The sequence below is a fragment of the Podarcis raffonei genome, chromosome 5, assembly GCF_027172205.1.
Source record: "Podarcis raffonei isolate rPodRaf1 chromosome 5, rPodRaf1.pri, whole genome shotgun sequence".
Classification (NCBI taxonomy): Eukaryota; Metazoa; Chordata; class Lepidosauria; order Squamata; family Lacertidae; genus Podarcis; species Podarcis raffonei.
In genome coordinates, this window is record NC_070606.1 from 59,944,225 (window position 1) to 59,963,193 (window position 18,969).

The 18,969-nt window shown below is 44.7% G+C and overlaps 1 protein-coding gene across 2 annotated transcripts; it reads right to left on the bottom strand.

Moving 5' to 3' along the window:
• Positions 1 to 5,833: 5,833 nt before the first annotated feature.
• Positions 5,834 to 18,486, bottom strand: SFRP5 (secreted frizzled related protein 5). Of its 2 annotated transcripts, XM_053389512.1 has the most exons (4): positions 18,329 to 18,486; positions 15,183 to 15,738; positions 10,888 to 10,965; positions 5,834 to 7,289 (listed from the first exon to the last, which is right to left on the bottom strand). In XM_053389512.1, the coding sequence occupies exons 2-4, from the start codon at positions 15,703 to 15,705 to the stop codon at positions 6,946 to 6,948; spliced, it is 945 nt and encodes a 314-aa protein (XP_053245487.1). In that variant the 5' UTR covers positions 15,706 to 15,738; positions 18,329 to 18,486; the 3' UTR covers positions 5,834 to 6,945. The 2 variants fall into 2 exon arrangements, with proteins under 2 accessions (XP_053245487.1, XP_053245486.1); XM_053389511.1 differs by lacking the exon at positions 18,329 to 18,486 and having other exon boundaries at positions 15,183 to 16,107.
• Between the last annotated feature and the right edge of the window lie 483 nt (positions 18,487 to 18,969).

Genomic DNA, 18,969 nt, shown 5'->3' on the forward strand with positions numbered 1-18,969 from the left:
CCTCGACCTTGAAGCAAAAAAGTCCTTTGCCCCCATTTTCCCCAGGAGGAAGCTGGCCTTCCCCACCTCGCAAGGTGGCTCATGGTATCTGGACTGCCAGATGTGTCTGTGTCTTGTGTTTCACTACTGAGCGAGGTGCTGCGTGTTTGGAAGGGGAAGCTGGGTCTTCCTCTGGGTGGCATCTGTAAGTTGGCTCTGCTGTGTAAAGAAGGCAGACGTGTGATTGTGTTATGCAGCTGGACCTGTTTCCTATCCCTGTGTCAGATACGGACGGCATCTCTTCTCTCCCCACCATTGACTTTGCTCTTTCTAGATAGCTTTTAGCCAAAGCTCTTCAGTCTGGCCCAACCTGGACCTGGCATTCTCCTTCCCTTTGACGCTTTGCTGTGTTGGAGGGAGCAGAAGCTGCTACAGCCAACGGGAGTTCATCACAAAGCTCAGCTGGAGGATTGAGGCAATTGCCTTGTGATGTGGATCTTTTCTACAGGAGAGGAGAGGGGTTTTTTTGTTCTTATTTTTGCTGCTCTCTAGCAGACTTACCCACACGCACACATGCATATATATAAATATATATATATATATGACCAATAAATAGCGTCCTTGGAAAGTGGAGCCAGTGCTCCTAGTGTCTGAAGTGGCTTTTGATGTGATGAAGGCGGAATGGGCAACAGGGGTCCTAGTTATGCATAAAGCTTGCTGCGGAGCCTTAGGAGTGTATCTGCAAGGTGAAATAATCAAATTTGGGGGTGCTAGATGGAGCAAATTAAACAAGGCATCTGGGGGCAGCAGGGCAGAAGAAGGGAGACTGGAGCAGACCACTGTGTTTTGAGAAATACAGGCTATAGTCTATTGAGGCAGGTGGGATGGAGAGCTGTAGAGGAGGCATGGATGTTGGCCTAGTTCCCGTACAATGTGTAAAGATGGACCGATGTTGCAAACTGGACCACAGTAAGTGGGGAGGTGTACTGGGAGTGCATGGCGACTCATTTTCCAGCTCTTTGGGGTGAAGCATTTTTAATTGGGGGTGGGGGGCACGAACACACACAAGATACAAAACCAGACTGGAAATGGATTCAGGCCAAACAAAAGGCACTTTTTCACACGATACAGAATACAGCTCCTGGAATTAATCACTAAGAGATATGATGGCTGGTAGCTTAAATAGCTTTAAAATTGTGCAGGAAGGCTCTGCAAGTTCAGGGGTCTCCCCACATCAGATGTTCACCCTCCGTGTGAGTGATGGGCCTTGGCTCACTTTCTTCCCACTTGCTAGGGATGAAAGAGGAGTTCAGTTCCATATGTATCTGAAGTCAAATGGTATCAAATCCACACTTTCCAAAACAACTCATGAACTTAAAGACAGCGATCCTTTGAAATTCACACTTAGCCAAATTTTGTGATGCAGTTCTCCAGCCAAGCAATGTTTACAGAAATGCACATATTTGTGTGTGTGTGTGTGTGTGTGTGTGTGTGTGTGTGAAAAATGAAGTTATTTGTGAAAAGAGCATACAAAATTATGTTAGGGGAAATTGCTTGCAAAAATGTGTACATAAGTCAAACTTGCATATAACAACACGTCTATTGAGAGAAGTGTGCGCTAAAAGGCTGATAAATTTTCATGAGGATTTTAAAAAATTGCAAATAGCTGCAATGCGAAGAACTGAATATAAGATAGGAAAAAAGAGAAACGGGGAGAATGAAATTGACAGATCCTTCACTCTGTACTGCTTGCTGGTTGGTTTTATGTGTAAGTAGAGAACCTGTAGGGAACTATGGTGCTTCTTTCAGGTAATCTGTAAAAGGAGGTTAAAACAACATTCTCTTGCAGATGGTTTTGAATACTGAGTTGTGGTGTAGCCTCTGCTTTCCCCTCAACCATCTTAGCAGGAAAAAGCATGGGCAGACTCCTCAGTGCCATGTCACAGCTTGCTGGTGCTTGAATCTGGGGCTGAAATGTCACTGATGATTTATTTGAATTCTAGTATGAAATAAACCATCCTTGGCAAACGAACACAGTCGCTGCTCTTGGAAATAACCTTAGGGAAAAGGTCAGGTTCTGTCACGGGTACAATGAATGAGGAGAAAGGATTATAGAAAGAAAGAACAAGGCTGCCTTGTTAGCTAAAGTTCACACAATGTTCCCTGTGTTTAGAATCGCATCCTCCTCGGTTCCCTTCTGGTACTTACAGCAAGGCTTGAGATTCTATAGCTTACTCCCAAAGGCCAGATCTCGGTGGCATTTTACACAGGTATAACACGGATTGGGATGACTTGTTTTATTTTATATTTTGGTACGGCGGCTCCTTGTAGAGTTACAAAGTGCAGCCACACAGAGAGCTGGTCCTCCATGTTGCCTGGTCATAGCATGTGGCTGCCACCTCCCCGTCATAAGGTTGGAAATGTGCAAGAGGACAAAGCGCCACATGGCAGGATGCTAGCAGCTCGTTCGCTCTTGCACAACTGAGAAGCCACCCTCCTGCAACTGGTGAACTTGGTCTTCAGCCGGTTGGTAAACACTCATGAGCAGGATGATTCCTCAGGAGCAATTAGCCTACCTGGTGCAGCTGTAGTATTAACTTTATAAGTTGCTTCTTACATGTATCTCAAGGCAGCTCACAGACATACAGTAAAAACAGCTGAAATAGTTCTTTAAGCAGTACAAAAAACCCAACTCGGGTCCAAAATACTACATTGTGGAGATGCTACTCCCAATACTCGCTCAATAAACAGTATTTCTTAAAATTTCCTGTACTGTTAGCGCAGTGACATTTTAAGCTTCGCTGGATGGCGGTTTTCATACAGAACTGAGCATATGATAAAGAGTGCAGCGGCTGTGGCTCAATATGCAGCTTCCGGTATATTGAGAGATCTTGGCAGACTCTCCCGCTAAGATAATGCAAAAGCTTTTGTTCTATTTATTGCCGTGTGGTCGCAGATGTAAGGAAGTGGCAGTGCTGCAAGCTAGACCCAAGAACCACTGCTGCTGTGGGGGAACTCTTAACAGGGCCTGTATGGACATGGCAGTGAGGGAAGTGAAGAGTGGAGTTTAGTGCTGCAATGAAATCAGACGCTAAAGTTGCAGGTAATTTCCTGTGGCTTATTAGTATTTCTGCATCAAAAAGAAGTGTCATTTCAAATTAAATTATGAAGGATGCTTCTGAAAAAAATTAATATTAATTTGATAAACCCAGTGCCTTTTTAAAAAATCCACAAGTATCCATAAATAATAATGTTGAGATAAAAGTCAAATGAGTGGAATGTATAAGTTGGCTTTTGCAAGCAAATTTGAGGCAGAAGAACTTGCTTAGCTTTCTCATTGATTATCTGTTGATTAGGGGAACTGAAAATGGAGTGCTACATTCATGATTAAAGCCTGCCGTTACCAGAATGATAATGGCAGTACTCTAAACACAACAATGATGCCAGAATTCAGTGTCCCTGATGACCTTGACATGAAATAAATGCAGCATGAATACAGCATATGACTCAAAACATTGGGGCTGGGCCAGACCTAATTCCCACTGAAATCAATGGGGCAAGTTAGTCATGATATCAATGGGAATTAATTTTGAATTTGGATCTGCCATAAGCTGAAAATAAATATTTTATGAATACTTGGCTGAGCTGGAAATGCTATGCAGATGCCACAACATGAGTGCTCCAGCTTCATTTTGTGAAAGATTCATTTTTTATTTTTTTAAAAAAGCACCTCATAAAATGAAGCTGGAACACTTTTTAAATGAAAGACTTGGAATTAATAAAAATAATGAAAAAATCCTGAATGATAGAGAACACAGCAAGAGCAAGAGTTGTCTTAAGATCTGCATGCATGTCCCCGGGATGAAACGGGGTCAATGAAAATTTCAGCAAAATGGTGGCAAAACCAAGCAGGCAAGATGGTGATCAGGATAAGTTCTATGGGATTTATTAGAGTGTATATTGGACAGGATAGAAGATGGAAGACCTGTTTTCTTTTTTTAAAAAAAATGGACCAAATTTAATAGCTTAAAATGGCATTTTCAATGAAGAAAATTGAATGCAGATGACTGCATCCCCAGGAATGGTATTTTTAAGAAAAGACTGCTCCATGAACAAAAGCAACCCCAAGCTAGGGATGCTCCTGCTCAGTGGACCTGGGTCAGTAAATGTTTCAGGTTGCTAAGGCCTTGAGGACTAGTCCCATGTGAATGTTGATCAGGTGGGCACTTTATTTTCTACCTAATTTGCTAATTGGATGTAGCACGGAATTCTTGGACAAAAGTAAATGCACTGTTAATCCCTCTCTATGATCTGATTCAAAGAAGTGGAAAGTGTTCCTTTTTTAAGTCACAGAAGGGTATTTACGGAGCTAGCGGTGTTTGCATTCTTCCCCTGAAGTCAAGCAATGATGGCTCTGAAGCTGTCAGGTGCCATGAGAATCTGTCAGTGTCCAAGTGATGTGCAGGCCATATAAATCAAAATGTAAGAACAGTGGGGAATGGCCTAGCTTGTAAATATATCCCAGTTCACAATCTGAAGGGGATTGAAGTCCTAGGGGGAACAAAATAGCTCACATTTTTTGAGGGGACTGTGTGTGAGACATTACCAGCCCAGTCGATTTACCTCAGCACCCTCCAGCAGGACGGCAAGTTTGCCATGACAAAAGGCAAGGCTAGCCAAAGACACTTAGCGGTTTGAGGCAAAGGACAAGATGGCAACACCCGACCACCACCACTTCAGTGTACAAAAACCGATCGAACTGGTGCTTGAATCTTCAACAACATCCTCTCAGTAGTGCGCAGGGAAAAATGAGTCATGACACGCAGTTGTGGCCAAAAACCATGAACTCAATAGTAAGTTGTGTGTGTGACATGCTGTATGATTTGCAAAGCAACTCATCTGGAAAATCTGAGGGCGGAGGATTCCCTGAGTGGAAGAGAGGTTCTTTCAAGAGCTCCTCAGCTACCACCCTCTCTTCCTCAGCAAACTTTGGCTGGGAATGAACCCCAGTGAAAAACCCTTCTGTGTGTGGGAGCCAGACTCAGTTCCTACAGCTTGCTTTGTGTTGGGCAGCCCCCACTCCCCCACAGCTGGTGTGGGGAGCGGTGAAACTGGCAGTGCTGATGCTATAAATATTCGCTCCAGGATTAACTTGCCAGCTGGTCTTGACCATTCAGGAGTCTGGAAAACTGCCAGATGGAAGGGCCCCAGGGAGACACATTCGTCCTGTGTTTGCCATCTGTCGGGCAGGCTCAGTTGGTGGTCTGGCATCCTGTGTGGTGGACACAGCCACCCGGCAGGCCCAGTTGGTGGTTTGGTTCCTCACTGGTGCATGCACAGGTCTGATGTGCTCCTCTGGGGTTGGCGCACTAACCTACTTGGTATAGTCATGATATTTCTACAGGCCCATAGGCAAGTAAACATGGAGAGGGGAAGGAGGCGGAGTTGGTGATGGGCATATTTTTCAGTGAAACTTCACATAAATGGCTTCATATAGCAAAGTGGTCCGTCCATCCCCAATTACAAATGGTCTTGAATAATTAAACCTATAGACTAATTGATGTCTATTACTCTGTAAGGGACCATGAAGGCCTCAGGCAGAGTGTTTGTGTTAGGAACAGTTCCAAGTCACTGCCTCATACCTCGCTTGGTATTGCCACACGCAGATCCCCACCATACATTCAAAGCACATTCAGTGCACATTTAAAGCACACGACCTCCCTGAATAATGGGAATCATTGTTTCACCCTCATACAGCTACAATTCCCAATCCCCTTACCAAACTACAGTTCCCAGGATTATATTATTATTTTTTTTGGGGGGGGGAGGAAGTCATGTGCTTTAGATGTCTATGGGGTGGATCTGCCCCATGATGTTTACGGATGCTGTACAGATCTGTGCCTCAAAAGATGCTGATGCAATAATGACCATGTCATGACTGAAGACCTGGACTTTTTAGTTGAGGGATGTCACCCACCTTCAAGCATCACAATCATATAACAGACCAGCAGCCTCCTGCAACCTGGACAACAACTCTCATCAGCCCCAGCCAGAGAAGTAGCCAATGGTCATGCGAGCTGGAAATTGGGGGAGGCTTCTACGGAGGCCTTGCTTAGTGTCTGCTTAAGGTTCTACATGGCTTGAGAAGATGCTATGCAGAACCTAGGAGACGAGGCCAGAACTGGGGATTGTCAGTCCAGTGAAGTATTAGTTGGGACATTGTAGCTTGTACAACGCATCTGGTGTCTGGCAGTCTGAGATGTTTAGAGCTTCATACTGCGCCTGGCCAACTCCTACTAAGTTAGGGATGGGATGGGGATGTTAGACTCTCCAGATGTTGCTGGACCACAGCACTCAATATCCCTGCCCATTAGGTTTGCTAGCTGGGAATGTGGGATTTGGAGTCTGACAATATCTAGTGGGCCGCAGGTTTCCCATCCCTGTAACTAAGTAGTTCAATGCACTATGAAAATGAAAGGTTGCGACTGGAAAGCATTGGTTGCCCTGCTCATAATGTTTCAAAATCTTTGGCTTCTCACTAGTAGGAATTAAGAATGGACTGGGATTTTCCTTAAATGTTCCACTAAAGGTTGCAACTAAAATTCTGTGTGATTCAGCCTCTATTGGAGCTTGGGTGTACTGGGATTGATAAGAGATGTTTGCTTGCAGGTGCTAAGACTTATTCTTCTAGTGAAGGTGTGTTGGCAATGAGGTGGATTTCTGCATGTTCTCCAAAGCTTCCAAGATGGGCAGAACTCTGATCTGGAACTTAATGGAGCTGGTCCTAATGGAGTTTGTGCTTTAGAAGAAAGGGTCCTGTTGCAGGGATGGGCTCCCAACAGTATGTGGCTTTGTGTAGGTCAGCCCATGTAAAAAAGGGTATTCTGCGGGCTACGAGTGGGGAACCAAAAAGTGTGGGGAGTGCTGTGAAGAAGAGTGAGCAGGGTTCTTGGAATGAGTGGGGATTCAGTGGGGGTCTGCCCCATAGAAGAAGGGGTAGTGCATGGAACAAGGGTAGGAGAACATGAATTTGACAGCAAATTTCATCTCCTTATTCTTCTTCTCCCAGCGGTAAATGGCCAAGACTAGCAACCGCCCACCCACCTTTCGCCCCATCACCAGAAAGCTGCCACTGAGGTCATCAAGCTGGGGGCAGGGGCAGGCACCTGCGTTCTTCATGTGCAGCACCAGCTTCTTGGTGTCCTTGCGCTTCAACGGCCCCACTTTGAGCAGCTTTTTCTTCTTCTGCGCAGCCACCAATCGCCTCTCCCCATTCTCTTTCTTGATCTCCTTGATGCGCATCTTCACCACTGTAGGGGTAAATGGGAAGCAGATTGTGTTAGGAGCTTACAGGCAGTTGGGTGAAGTCAAAGTGAAGGAACAAGAAGAGGGGGTGTGAGTTCATAAGGACAGGGATTAGGAGGACTGACTTGTTTGACAGCTACGTATTTGGCCCTGTTAAAAGGGGAGATGAGGAGTAGGTAATAGAGGGGGGTCACACAGACTGTCAGGATCTGCTTTGTCTCCTCTGACTGAATGAGAGGTCATGGAATTCCTCTTCAACTTCCCATTGAGTATATTTGTTTGTAAATGATAGATTTGTATTTGACAAAAAGACAAGCCACCATCTATTAAGCTTTTAAACCCATCACAGGTTCATTGGAGTAAGGTTCCTCAACAGGTGCAAGTCGTCCAGGTTTTTGTCCTTAGTCCAGGAGTGGAGCAATGAATGCTCCAGCCTACTCCTACAAAAACCAGAAATGAAAGAAAATATCTGACTGCATGCCAGAAATAAACAACACAAAAATCAAGGTTAAAAAAGCTATAAATAAATAATACACAGTAGTGTATTTTCCACCTTTCTATAATGTCAACGTAATAACTATAGGGCCAAAAAACGCATTTGCAATATTTATGCAAGCCTGTGATAATAATAGAATTTGACCTTATAAAAGATTTGAAAACAAGGTTACAATCTAAAAGCTTAGGAAGCACAACCTTGCACAGAACCTATGCAATTAAAAAACTTCAGATGGCTGAATCCACGATTGTAGTAAGAGTCATATGGCAACAATATGTAGAAAAACATGGGGAAACACAGTGCAATCAATAAAATATAATCAATATTATTTAGTGAAGTTCTGTGACCCCCTTGAATCCCAGATGCTTCTCAACTTGGTCAGATGCAGTGACATATTCTTGTACAGAAGTTCCTTATGCAGGAGTTCTAAATACCATTTAAAAATAAATAAAAATCTAACCATATGTCTTGGATTGCTATGAATTGGTTGGTGTTATTTTATAAGTTTTTAGATTTTTTTTTTGCGTCCTTGTTTTTAATCTGTGTGTTTAGGATAAGGTGAAATTCTGTTCTCATCACATGAGTGTATACATATAGTGCCAATAATACATTTCCAATAGCAAGTAGGTTGGCTTCATAAAAGTATGGAAAATGCAGTATATCTTAATAGCTTTGTTTTTGGAAGTACAGGGTTAGTTACCTCAAGGATCAATTTTGTTGACTATAGCAGGACTTTGCAGCCGCTGCATAATTGTGGAAATCACTGTGATTGTATCCATGCACTGATTTTCTATGTGAAGAGGATCCTATAGATGGCTGGCAGCCATATCATGTGTAGGGGAAATATCTCATGTGAAGTGGTTCTCGGCCTCCCACACATCATGCCCAAGATGCATAATCAACAGCTGATGATCCAAATTGCCTGGTCTTGTGTGTTGAGAAAAAGTGGTGTTCTACCCTGGAACCAGCTTGTATGACGTGTGTCAAGGAAAGAAGGTAATGGTGTTGATTTCTGACCACTTTCTGGATGGGTCTCTCCTGTGTATATCTTGTTAGCACCAGTATAAACTGCCTTACTGGTCATGCTGAAATCTGAAGCAAAAAGAGCTTCTGGGTGGATACTGCACTGCTTTGTTTTAACTTTTTTTTTTTAAACCACACTGTGTCAGCCTGAACCCTCTTTGCCATGGTCAACTGGGAACATCGCTGTTGAAGCCAAAAGTTCATCAAAGAGATGGATGGCTCAAAGGGGAGTTGCTGGGAGACAGATCTGACAAACCTCTCTGATCCTTGCCTCCTATTTTCAGCATTTAACTGTTTTTCTGGGATTATCATCTGAAGTAGCAGGCCGGCCTCCTTTCTTCTGGAATGAGGCACATCACGTTTTATTTTTATGATGATTTGTTTTAAAAATGTGTATGCTGATTTTCCAGTATAAACCGTCTTCAGGGCAATGAACGAATTCTGCATGGTGTTAAACCTAATTAAGCCCAAATTAACATAGGTTAAAAAATACAGATGATATAAAAAACACCAACAGAAATAATACTGATGAAATAGTTACAACTAGTTAATAGCTTAAGCAAACAGACAAGCAGGCCTGACATGCTTTCTTTGCTTATTTTGCATGTTTATCCTTGTTTCCTACTAGGAACACAAGTCCATGTGTATCTCTCTCTCCCTCCCCCCAAACTCCTGCCCTCACAATAACCCTATAAAGTTAGTTGGACTAGGCTAAGGTTACCCAGTGAGTTCTATGGCCAAGTGGGGATTTGCATCTTGGTCATAGCTGTCAATGTTTCCCTTTTTAAAAGGGAAATTCCCTTATTCTGAATAGGATTCCTCGCAAGAAAAGGGAAAAGTTGACAGCTATGGTCTTGGTTTCTTCAGATCTGGAGCTGTGCCTCCAGAATGGTGGTCTTAACTTTTATTTATATATTTCTGCAACATGTCATTCACACAATAATTGTGCATTAATTATGGGTTTAGACCGAACCACTCACACATAGTTCCGCTTTACTAATGGTTCTGCAATGCTTCCCCGATATTACCACATTATTGCCATCTGCAGGGATACCTTGCACTATAGTGCAAAACAAACCAACCAACATTTGAACATTTGCAGCATGGAAAGTTACAGGAGCTCAGCAGGAAGCTACAGGACATTCATGGATTGGCAAGTAAACTGTAAAAAGGTAAAGGTAAAGGGACCTTTGACCATAGGTGCCTTAAAAACTTTGTATGCACAGGTACTATTGAAAGTGGGATCCACCATAACCACCCGAATAATGTAATGAGAACAAATCAAGATTGCACAATTAAATAGATGTTTGGGGGTCCTAGTTCAACACTCTAATCACAGGCCTACCGTCTAAAAGATATTGTTTGTGCCATGTTAATCTATGTGGGGAGGCAATCCACATCCGGGGTCTTTCCACCTAAAAGGGCCTCTTCCCTAATTTCCAGGTGTGGAAATACTCAAAGGGCCTTGCATAGCATGCAGGTTCAGAGGGTGGTTCTTCAGATACCTTGGACTCAGTCTGCTCCTAGCTCCTAAACATAAGAAGCTGCCTTACACTGAGTCATACTAACAGTTCAATATTGTCTACACACCAGGGGTGACTAACTACGTGACCCTTCCGATGTTGGACTCAAACTCTCACCAGCCTTGGTTAGTTATCAGGGATGATGGAGTCCAACAATATCTGGAGCAACACGGGCCTTAGCCACTCTTGATTGACAGTGTTAGATAGTGACTCTTCAAAGCTTTGGACAGTGGTTTTTCCCATTCTACCTGGAATGCTGGGACCTTCCGCCAGCAAAATACAAGCTCTGTCCTAAGCAATGGAGTGGAGTTGTAAGGCTTTCTAGGTCAAAAACAGTACCTTGCTTTGGGCCAGAAACAAGCTGGAAGTTATTGGAGGTCTGATGGCAAAGGCTGGGGTTCAAAGGGAACCTTGAATCCCAGTAAGTTGTAGAAGATAGGGGAATGCAAGTAAAGAATTTGCAACACATTCTCAACAGTTGTTCTGCGGAGCTTCAGCTTTACTCTCAGATGCCCCAAGCAGAGACTCCCCAATCCCTGCTGCTTTGAACGGATGACTCACCAAAGTCACTGGAACACATTTGCTCCATGATGCCATCTGCTTTGTGCTCCATCTCGCATTGGGTGCAGATCTTTGACACTGCAAGATGGAAAAAAAGTGAGTCCTCACCTGCCAAATGTTTGGGACATTGCTCACAGCTCTGGCCCTGCAACTTCCTGGCTGTATTCTCATGGGCAGCCCACATCTAATAATGATTATTCTCAATCCTAGATCATCTGTCTCGTCACGAACTTTCTTTGGCCTGTCATGTAGTACTGTATCTTGAACTAACAGAAGGTTTGGGAGTTTGGCTCACCCAAACAGGAAGCCCGTAATCCTTATTGGAAAGCCTTTTGAACAGCTGGATAAGGCTTCTTCGTTTTTTTTTTTTGGAGGGGGGAATATTTGTTTCTTATTTAACTGATTCTTTATCCACCTCTTAATTTCCCCCGTTATACAAACCCCTATATTTGCCCCAGTTAAATAACATTCCATTTAATTTTACTATCTTCCAGCCCCCTAAAAGTGCGCGCGTGAGGGTTAAAATGATATAAATCAAAAGAGATATTTGATGGGAGAGGATGAGGGAAACCAAGGCTCTGTGTTGTATGACGCGAACCTGTCAGTCAAGGGCAAAACGACATTCTGGTGGTCTGGGCTGACTGGAGGGAATAGCCTGAAGTGTAGGCTAAGCCAGTGATGCTCAAACGTTTCTCCCCATGGACCACTTGAAAATTGCTGAGGGTCTTGGCGGACCAGTTAATGATTTTTCTGCTTGTTGTAACAATTGTAATGTGCTGGGCTATACGCTGCATGGTTTTGTATAGTATTTTGTATTGCTTCTTTTTTATATCTTGTGCTACAATTTGAATTCTATGGAATAATAAGTATAATAACTTACAAGACAATAAATAAAAGAAGCAATAAAAAATACAGTTAAAAATTGCCATGAGCATTTAATATGAACATGCCATGGATCACCTGAATGAATCTTGGGGGCCTCTGATGATCCATGAGCCACAGTTGGGGATCCCCTGGGCTAAGAATGGTCATGTCATCATGTCATGACTACAGCAGTGATAAATGAAGCTGAGGACCAGCCTTCTTCTTGGACTTATAGCTATGTATTGAGGGGAATGCTTACTATTAATCCAGGTAGGTGAAATGCTCCATGGTAAGCTATGGAGCCTCTTTTGGCTATCCATCCTGGTGGAATGCGTGAGGACATGGTGGGACCCACCCCTGGGCCATTCTGTGTCCTAGGTAAAGGTAAAGGGACCCCTGACCATTAGGTCCAGTCGTGACCGACTCTGGGGTTGCGGCGCTCATCTCGCTTTATTGACCGAGGAAGCCGGCGTTTGTCCGCAGACAGCTTCCAGGTCATGTGGCCAGCATAACTAAGCCACTTCTGGCGAACAAGAGCAGCGCATGGAAACGCCGTTTACCTTCCTGCCGGAGTGGTACCTATTTATCTACTTGCACTTTGACGTGCTTTTGAACTGCTAGGTTGGCAGAAGCAGGGACCGAGCAACAGGAGCTCACCCCGTCACGGGGATTCGAACCGCCGACCTTCTGATCGGCAAGTCCTAGGCTCTGTGGTTTAACCCACAGCGCCACCCGTGTCCCTATTCTGTGTCCTAGGGTGGGTTAAATGAGATGTAGCACCACTCTGCTTCTCTTCAGAGAAGAAGAAAGAAAAGCAGAGAGAAGGAGTAAGCAGACAAGGGTTGGCCTAGATGTAAAGAAGGACAAAGCTCCTTTATCTTTTAATAGTTAGGTAGAAAAGGTATTTAATGTGTGAAGCTGACCCTTATGAGGCTCCCAGCTTTATACCAACATTAAAAGTACAAGACCTCTGACATCCTTTGTCTACAGTTACCCCAGCATATATATATGCTACAAAAAACTAACAGTATGAAAGGTGAGTGTGACCTGACATTTGCATGAAGACATTGTTTCTTTAGCCTTTTCAAACTTGCCCCTAACTTTATAGGACACACAACCCAGCCATCTGCTCTATAGGTGAGCATGTTGAGATCCTTACTCTGATAGGAGAGTCTGTAAGTTGGGTCACTAATTTAATACTGGCATGAAACAAGGAAGAGAATAGGACATCTCTGGCGCCCTCCTGAAACCGCACACAGAGAAATGTCATTATAACAAGTTGGTAGGTGTTCCTTAGCATCCCAGATCTGGTATGGATGATCAATCTTTGGGGGTGCCATCGCTCAGGGTATTCTACCTGGTGTGGGTGGGTGAGAGTTCATTTTCATTTCAACAAGTTATCGCTTATCCCTGTAATGTCTAACCAGTGTGTTGTGAAACTATAAAATGATAAAATTGTGAAAATTAACCATAAAACCAGCAAGTCAATAAAGTTCTTAAAATGCCTGCCTTAGGCTCTATTGCTGTTTTAGACTTTGCATCCCTTTTCCAGGGTCTCCCACCCCCGCCAGCTATCCTACAGTTTTGAGAGTCAATCCCATAGGACTTCCTTGGAGATCAGAGACAGGGTTGTTTAGGAGGGCAATTTTTCAACGGATGGTGTTAAGTTAGATGCTGGAAGTGATGACTAGGAAGAAGCAGGAAGTGTGCTTGGAGCTTGCTAGACTTTGGATTCCAAGGTCTGCGCTAACAGGCAATATTTGTGCTACTCCTGGTTCCCTGCCTGTTCATTTGTAAATAAACAGATTTTCACAGCCGCACCATAAATCTCTGCTGCTCACTCCTCCAAGCAGCGATCCTCCTAGGAAAATGATCCTGCAAAGGCTCCTCTGAATTTCCCACTTGTTTGGGGAGTGAAATAATATACTGTGCCTCCAAGGATACTCCTGAATTCAAAATGAGCCTGGTGGAAACTCATCCATGAAAAATGTTGCTCATCAAACTAGGAAAGGAGTGTTGAAATATGTGACCATGAATTTTGGGAGATGCCCTCCACCTCACCCAGTGTGCACAAAACAAGGTTGCCATATGCACTTAAAGTGGGGGGGTTGTAAGGTACCCTATTGCACTGACTAGTAGGATAAGCTATAGAGAAGTCATGGATTCTGGCTCCTGTTTCCAATCTTACCAAGTGTCCTATGCTATACATCTCTTTGGATGTTCTCTGTTCAATTGGACACTGCCTCCCAGTGGTTGCTGAGCTAAAGAATTTGCTATTGATCACACATACGTAGATATGTGTGTTTGCTGCACTTGCTCTTCCATCCCATCCTTTAAGCCCTGTAACCTGCTTCTGACCCCCCAAATTAGGGTTCTACCAGTGTGTTTTCAGGACCCACCCTATTCCCATGACTGTAACCTGGTTTTAATCCAATTAAGGATTATTTTTACAGATTTGAAATCTTCAGCAGAGGCTGTCCTAGAAACTGATAGGAAGCTGTCCCACTGGGAGTATGCATTGTAGAAGGCTGTGCCTCTGCAAGGGAACAGATACAGGGCAAATGGTCAGATGGATGGTTTGCCCTGTGTTGGGATGCTGCTGCTTTTGTGCTTATGAAAAGGGACTTTTGGAGGTGGTATCTCAAGGACAAGGAAAGCCCTATATAGAGCAGGGTGGGGAACTTGTGGCCCTTTAGGCGTTATTGGACTCCATCTCCCATCAGCCCCTACTCAGCAGAGCCAATGGGTAGAGATGATGGGAGTTGTAATTTAGGACCACAGGTTCCCTGTCCCTGCCATATAGCAGCATTCAAGCTGGCAGGAAGAATCAAAAGATCAACATATGCATCAAGCTCATCGTTGAGGTATGCTATTTCAACATAATGAAATGGGAAATTATGTAAACTTCACGAAAGGAGGGGGATAAACACCACAAATATTGTGAGTGTTGAGAAAGCCACTTACGACTCTCATTTCGCAACTGTGACAGGATATTTTCTCAGAGCCTCAAGTACTGTATAATGTCTCACAGCAAACGTAATGAGAAACTGCCTCGTCTTGGGACATGAAGAGAAAGGAGAGATGATTTTTAGCTTTGAAGCCACTTGCTACTACCATTTCAGGAAAAGGCTTGGATAAGCAATGAACATGGGGACAAACTCCAATTCTGGGCCTAGCCTACATGCTTTGTGCTCCATCCACCCTTCTGGACTATGCCCTGATAGACTGGCAGTCTCTTGCACACTTTGCAATACCAGCAGAGCTTTGAACGATAACCTGAGCCAGGAGCAGTGAGAGCAGAGCTGGATTACCCTAGGACCCAAGGTCTAATGGGCAGGATGAGTGTGGGGTTCTGTAAGAGAGACATTGCCTCCCAAGCAATCTCTTACCACAGGTCCTTTCCCCCCATCGCAGTCTCCCCATGCAGTTACCTGGTGGCTGAGTTGCCTGACTGTTTCCAAACTGCACAGCGATGCACAGGTCATTGTCGAAGGGGAACTTGTTGCAGTTGAGCATGTCAGGCCAAGGGAAGCCGTAGGATTCCATGACAGGAGCGCACGAGTCGCGCACCACCTCGCACAGCGACCTGCATGGGTAGATGGGCCGGTCCAGGCAGACAGGTGCAAAGAGGGAGCACAGGAAAAGCTGTGTGTCGGAATGGCACCGCTTGGCCAGCAGGGGCACCCAGCTGCTGGCTTGCTGCTTTACCTCTGGCATGGATTCGTGTTCCAGCAGGTTAGGGAGACGCATGCGCTTGTAGCCCACGTTGTGGCAGAGCTGCAGGTCGGCCGGGATGTCCACGCACTGGGGCTGCTTAGTGTAGAAGCGTCCATGCTGGAAGTTGTCGGATTGCCAGCTGTAGTAGTCGTACTCCTGACTCACGGACAGCGCCCAGCCCTGCACCAGAACCAGCAGCACAGTGCCCAGGGCATTCCATGGGCAGGGTGACATCATGGCTCAGAGACACTCCCCTCAGGGCTCCCTCGGCTGCAGGGGAGAGAGAGGGAGAGAACGTGGGACTCTGGTTGCCACGAGCGCTGATGGGAGCCAAGCTGAATGGAGGGCACTGCCTGGGCCAAGCCCAGCCAAGGAGCTAACACCTGCCTCTTAAAACGGGTGTGCCTGCGCCTAGGCAAGCAACAGCATTCTCCCCCAAGGTTGTATCTGGCACTATCGGTGGGATGGAGTGAGCTGAAGCTAGATTAAGTTGAAGACTCTGCTCTGGGCTGTTTAGCACCACCCCCTCTAGGTTTCCAAAGCAGCCTCTTGGGGGGAACCGGCAGCCAATCTTCACCAGGCATGCTCCCCCCCTCCCAGGATTGAGTTGGGAGCCAGCCACAAGGATGTCCCCACCTCCCAGTCTGGGCCGCTCCTCCAGCCCTCTCTGTTTCTTCCTCCCCCTCCTGCTTTCCAGCTCTCTCTCTCTCCCTCCCCCCTTGTTCCCATTCCCTGCACACACAGGCATCAGGGCCCAGCTGGCAGGGCTATGAAATGCCATGAAGCAGTCGGCGTTGGGCAGTAGATTTCAGGAAGGGTGCAATTTTCTTGCCTCGTATCTGAAGTGCTCTTAATAATGAACTCCTGTCCAGAGCAGGCACTCAGCTATGTGGTGTGCATGTGTGTGCTTGTTTTGCTTCAAGCACAAAAATATCTGTGGCCAGGACTGATAAACACATTTGCAATACCTGCTCATTGCATTCAATAGACTCTCTGAGATGGCTGAATAATATCCAACTCACCACTACTAACTAAATGTTTAAATGGTCCTCTATACATGGAAATGACCATCTATTGATTTTGATGACCAGGTTCTACAAATGAATGATGTTAGTGTGGAAGCCCAACAATCCCTTTTGTAATTATGGCTCGAGAGAAGGAAATGTCAGAAAAAGAAACTTGAATTTGCCATTGGGCTCTGGTACATTTGTGGAAGGGGATAGGTTTATATGGGAATATAGGGCATTACAAGGGCCAATGTTGTATACCAGGTGGGTGCCCAGTAAATGCCTGAAGTTTAATTGGAACATTATACTTACCACATTAAAGGAACATTATACTTACCACATTAAATCAACCAAATGCCACATTAAATTAAATAAAGTATTCTGGGATGGAGACTCAGAAGCTTCAGCAGAATGCTATCAATGATCCTAAGCTGACCAAGTGAGAAACTTGGATCACTGAAGACTGCCTAGCTATGAACAACATTCTACAACATCATTGGTTGCATGAAGGTTGCAAGTGCATACACCTGGGTACATTAACATTCAAAACCAAGTCAACAGGATTATGTCTAAAGCTAAAGGAAATTAGGGTTGTCAAATGTCAGGAACCCTCCCCCCATCCTTGTGAGTTATTGTTTCTTTAACAAAAACCTGATCTGCAGAAACCAGCATGAGAAGCTTATTACAGACAGGAGGTGAGGATTGGTACTGGCTAAACTCTAAAGATCAAAGTGCTGTTGAAAGCAGAGAACCAGGAGCAAGTACGGGTAATAAATTTGGTAGCCTTACATGTTGATTACAGGAACAGTATACATATTTGAATGCAGTACACATTCAAAAGACAGAGGCTTTGTGTATTCTAGTGCCAGAACAAACACCAAGTTCCGCTTCAAGCCTTAAGAAAAACGAAGCAGCAGCATTCCAATATAGTCTGTGCTCACCCATCATGGTAAACCATAGTTAATTGTTTACCATGAATGTGCAGGTGTCTGTCACTTTTCTCCTCCCTAGAGAAAACAAAAAACCACAGTCCCTGGCTTAGCTCTGTGAGGGGTCATGGTTTGTTTTGCTCCAAACAAATAACCATGTAATGTCAAGGTTTGTTCTTGACTTCCTGAATGTGGTTTGTTTGAGCTGTAATCCCTCATAGGACTAAGCCAGGGATTGTGGTTTGTTGTTTCAACTAGTGGAGAAGCAAAGCAGGAAGGATATCCTTGTTCGTGGTAAGCCAGTAACTATAGCAGCCTTCACCAACTTGATGCCTTCCAAATGTTATGGACTTCAGTCCCAGCTAGCATGTCCATGTGATGGGTGAATTGGGCTATGGAGCGAAGCACATTTGAGCTCACTGAAATCCATGAATTTAAACTCTGCCATATAAGCACCCCCCAGGATCTGAGATAGACAGTGAAATGCTTTTCTACTGGTCTATCTATGGCCCCCTCCACATGTCCTTTTTATTGTGCATGCATGATGATTTGTGCTCATGGTGCCATCCTGGCAGATAGACGTGATCCCACTTTCATTACTGTTTGCCCCTTGAAGGCACCAGGGCACATACTGCTTCATTTCCATGTCCTGTAACTTCCTACAGAAATCCTGTAACTTTTTTTTGTCCAGCTTTTGTTGCGCTCTAGTGCAAGGTGCCCTTTCAGATGGCAATAATGCTCTAATATTGGAGAACACCATAGAATAATTAATACAGCAGAATGATGTGTGGACGGTCCAGTAGAAACCCACCACTAATGCACTACTATTGCATCAAAGGCATGAATACACCCGCAGAGAAAACACCCTATGTTTTTCAGCTTGGATAAGGCAGGGCAGTTCACAAAAGGAGGAGTTATTCCTACCTCATTGTTTTCCTTGTAGTTCTGCAATGGTTGTACATGCCTTTGAGTCCCTGGAAACAGGCTCGGCTGCTGCAGGTGCCCCTCCTGAGGGCAGGCACCATTAGAAAGAGATTATTATCCAGGGTTTATCTGGGCTGTCAGTGGCCCAACCCTTGTGAGGGGACCTCTGCTAACTCTTGAGTATCAATTAGTCACTTCCCTCCTGCTGCGGACTTTGCCCTGTGTGGGGAGGGGAAGTCTCTAGCTGAGCTTGGAGGTGAGCACTCAGTGATGCTGGGCCTGCTTGGAGACTTAGGGAGGAGGAATTATTCTTGCTCATGATGCAGGTGTGAGGGTCTGGCTTAGCGGGACAAGAGGAAGCAGCCTGGCAAAAGTCCATTTTGATGGGATAGGCTGAGCCAATAATAACATGTGGAGAACATCAGGTTGGGGGAAAGCTGGGCCCATCTCTCATTCTTGGGGTCTTTTCTCTGTTTACTTGCAGAGATACATGGAAATGTTTAGTAAAAGTCAAAGGAAAAGCATCTCCTTTGACTTAATGTTACTACCATCCTTCTGAACCTTTCCGATCAGTGGCCTTCCCAAGCACAGGGATGCAGTGAATAGGGATCATTTCACTTGCTGCATGTTTGCTTATTCCA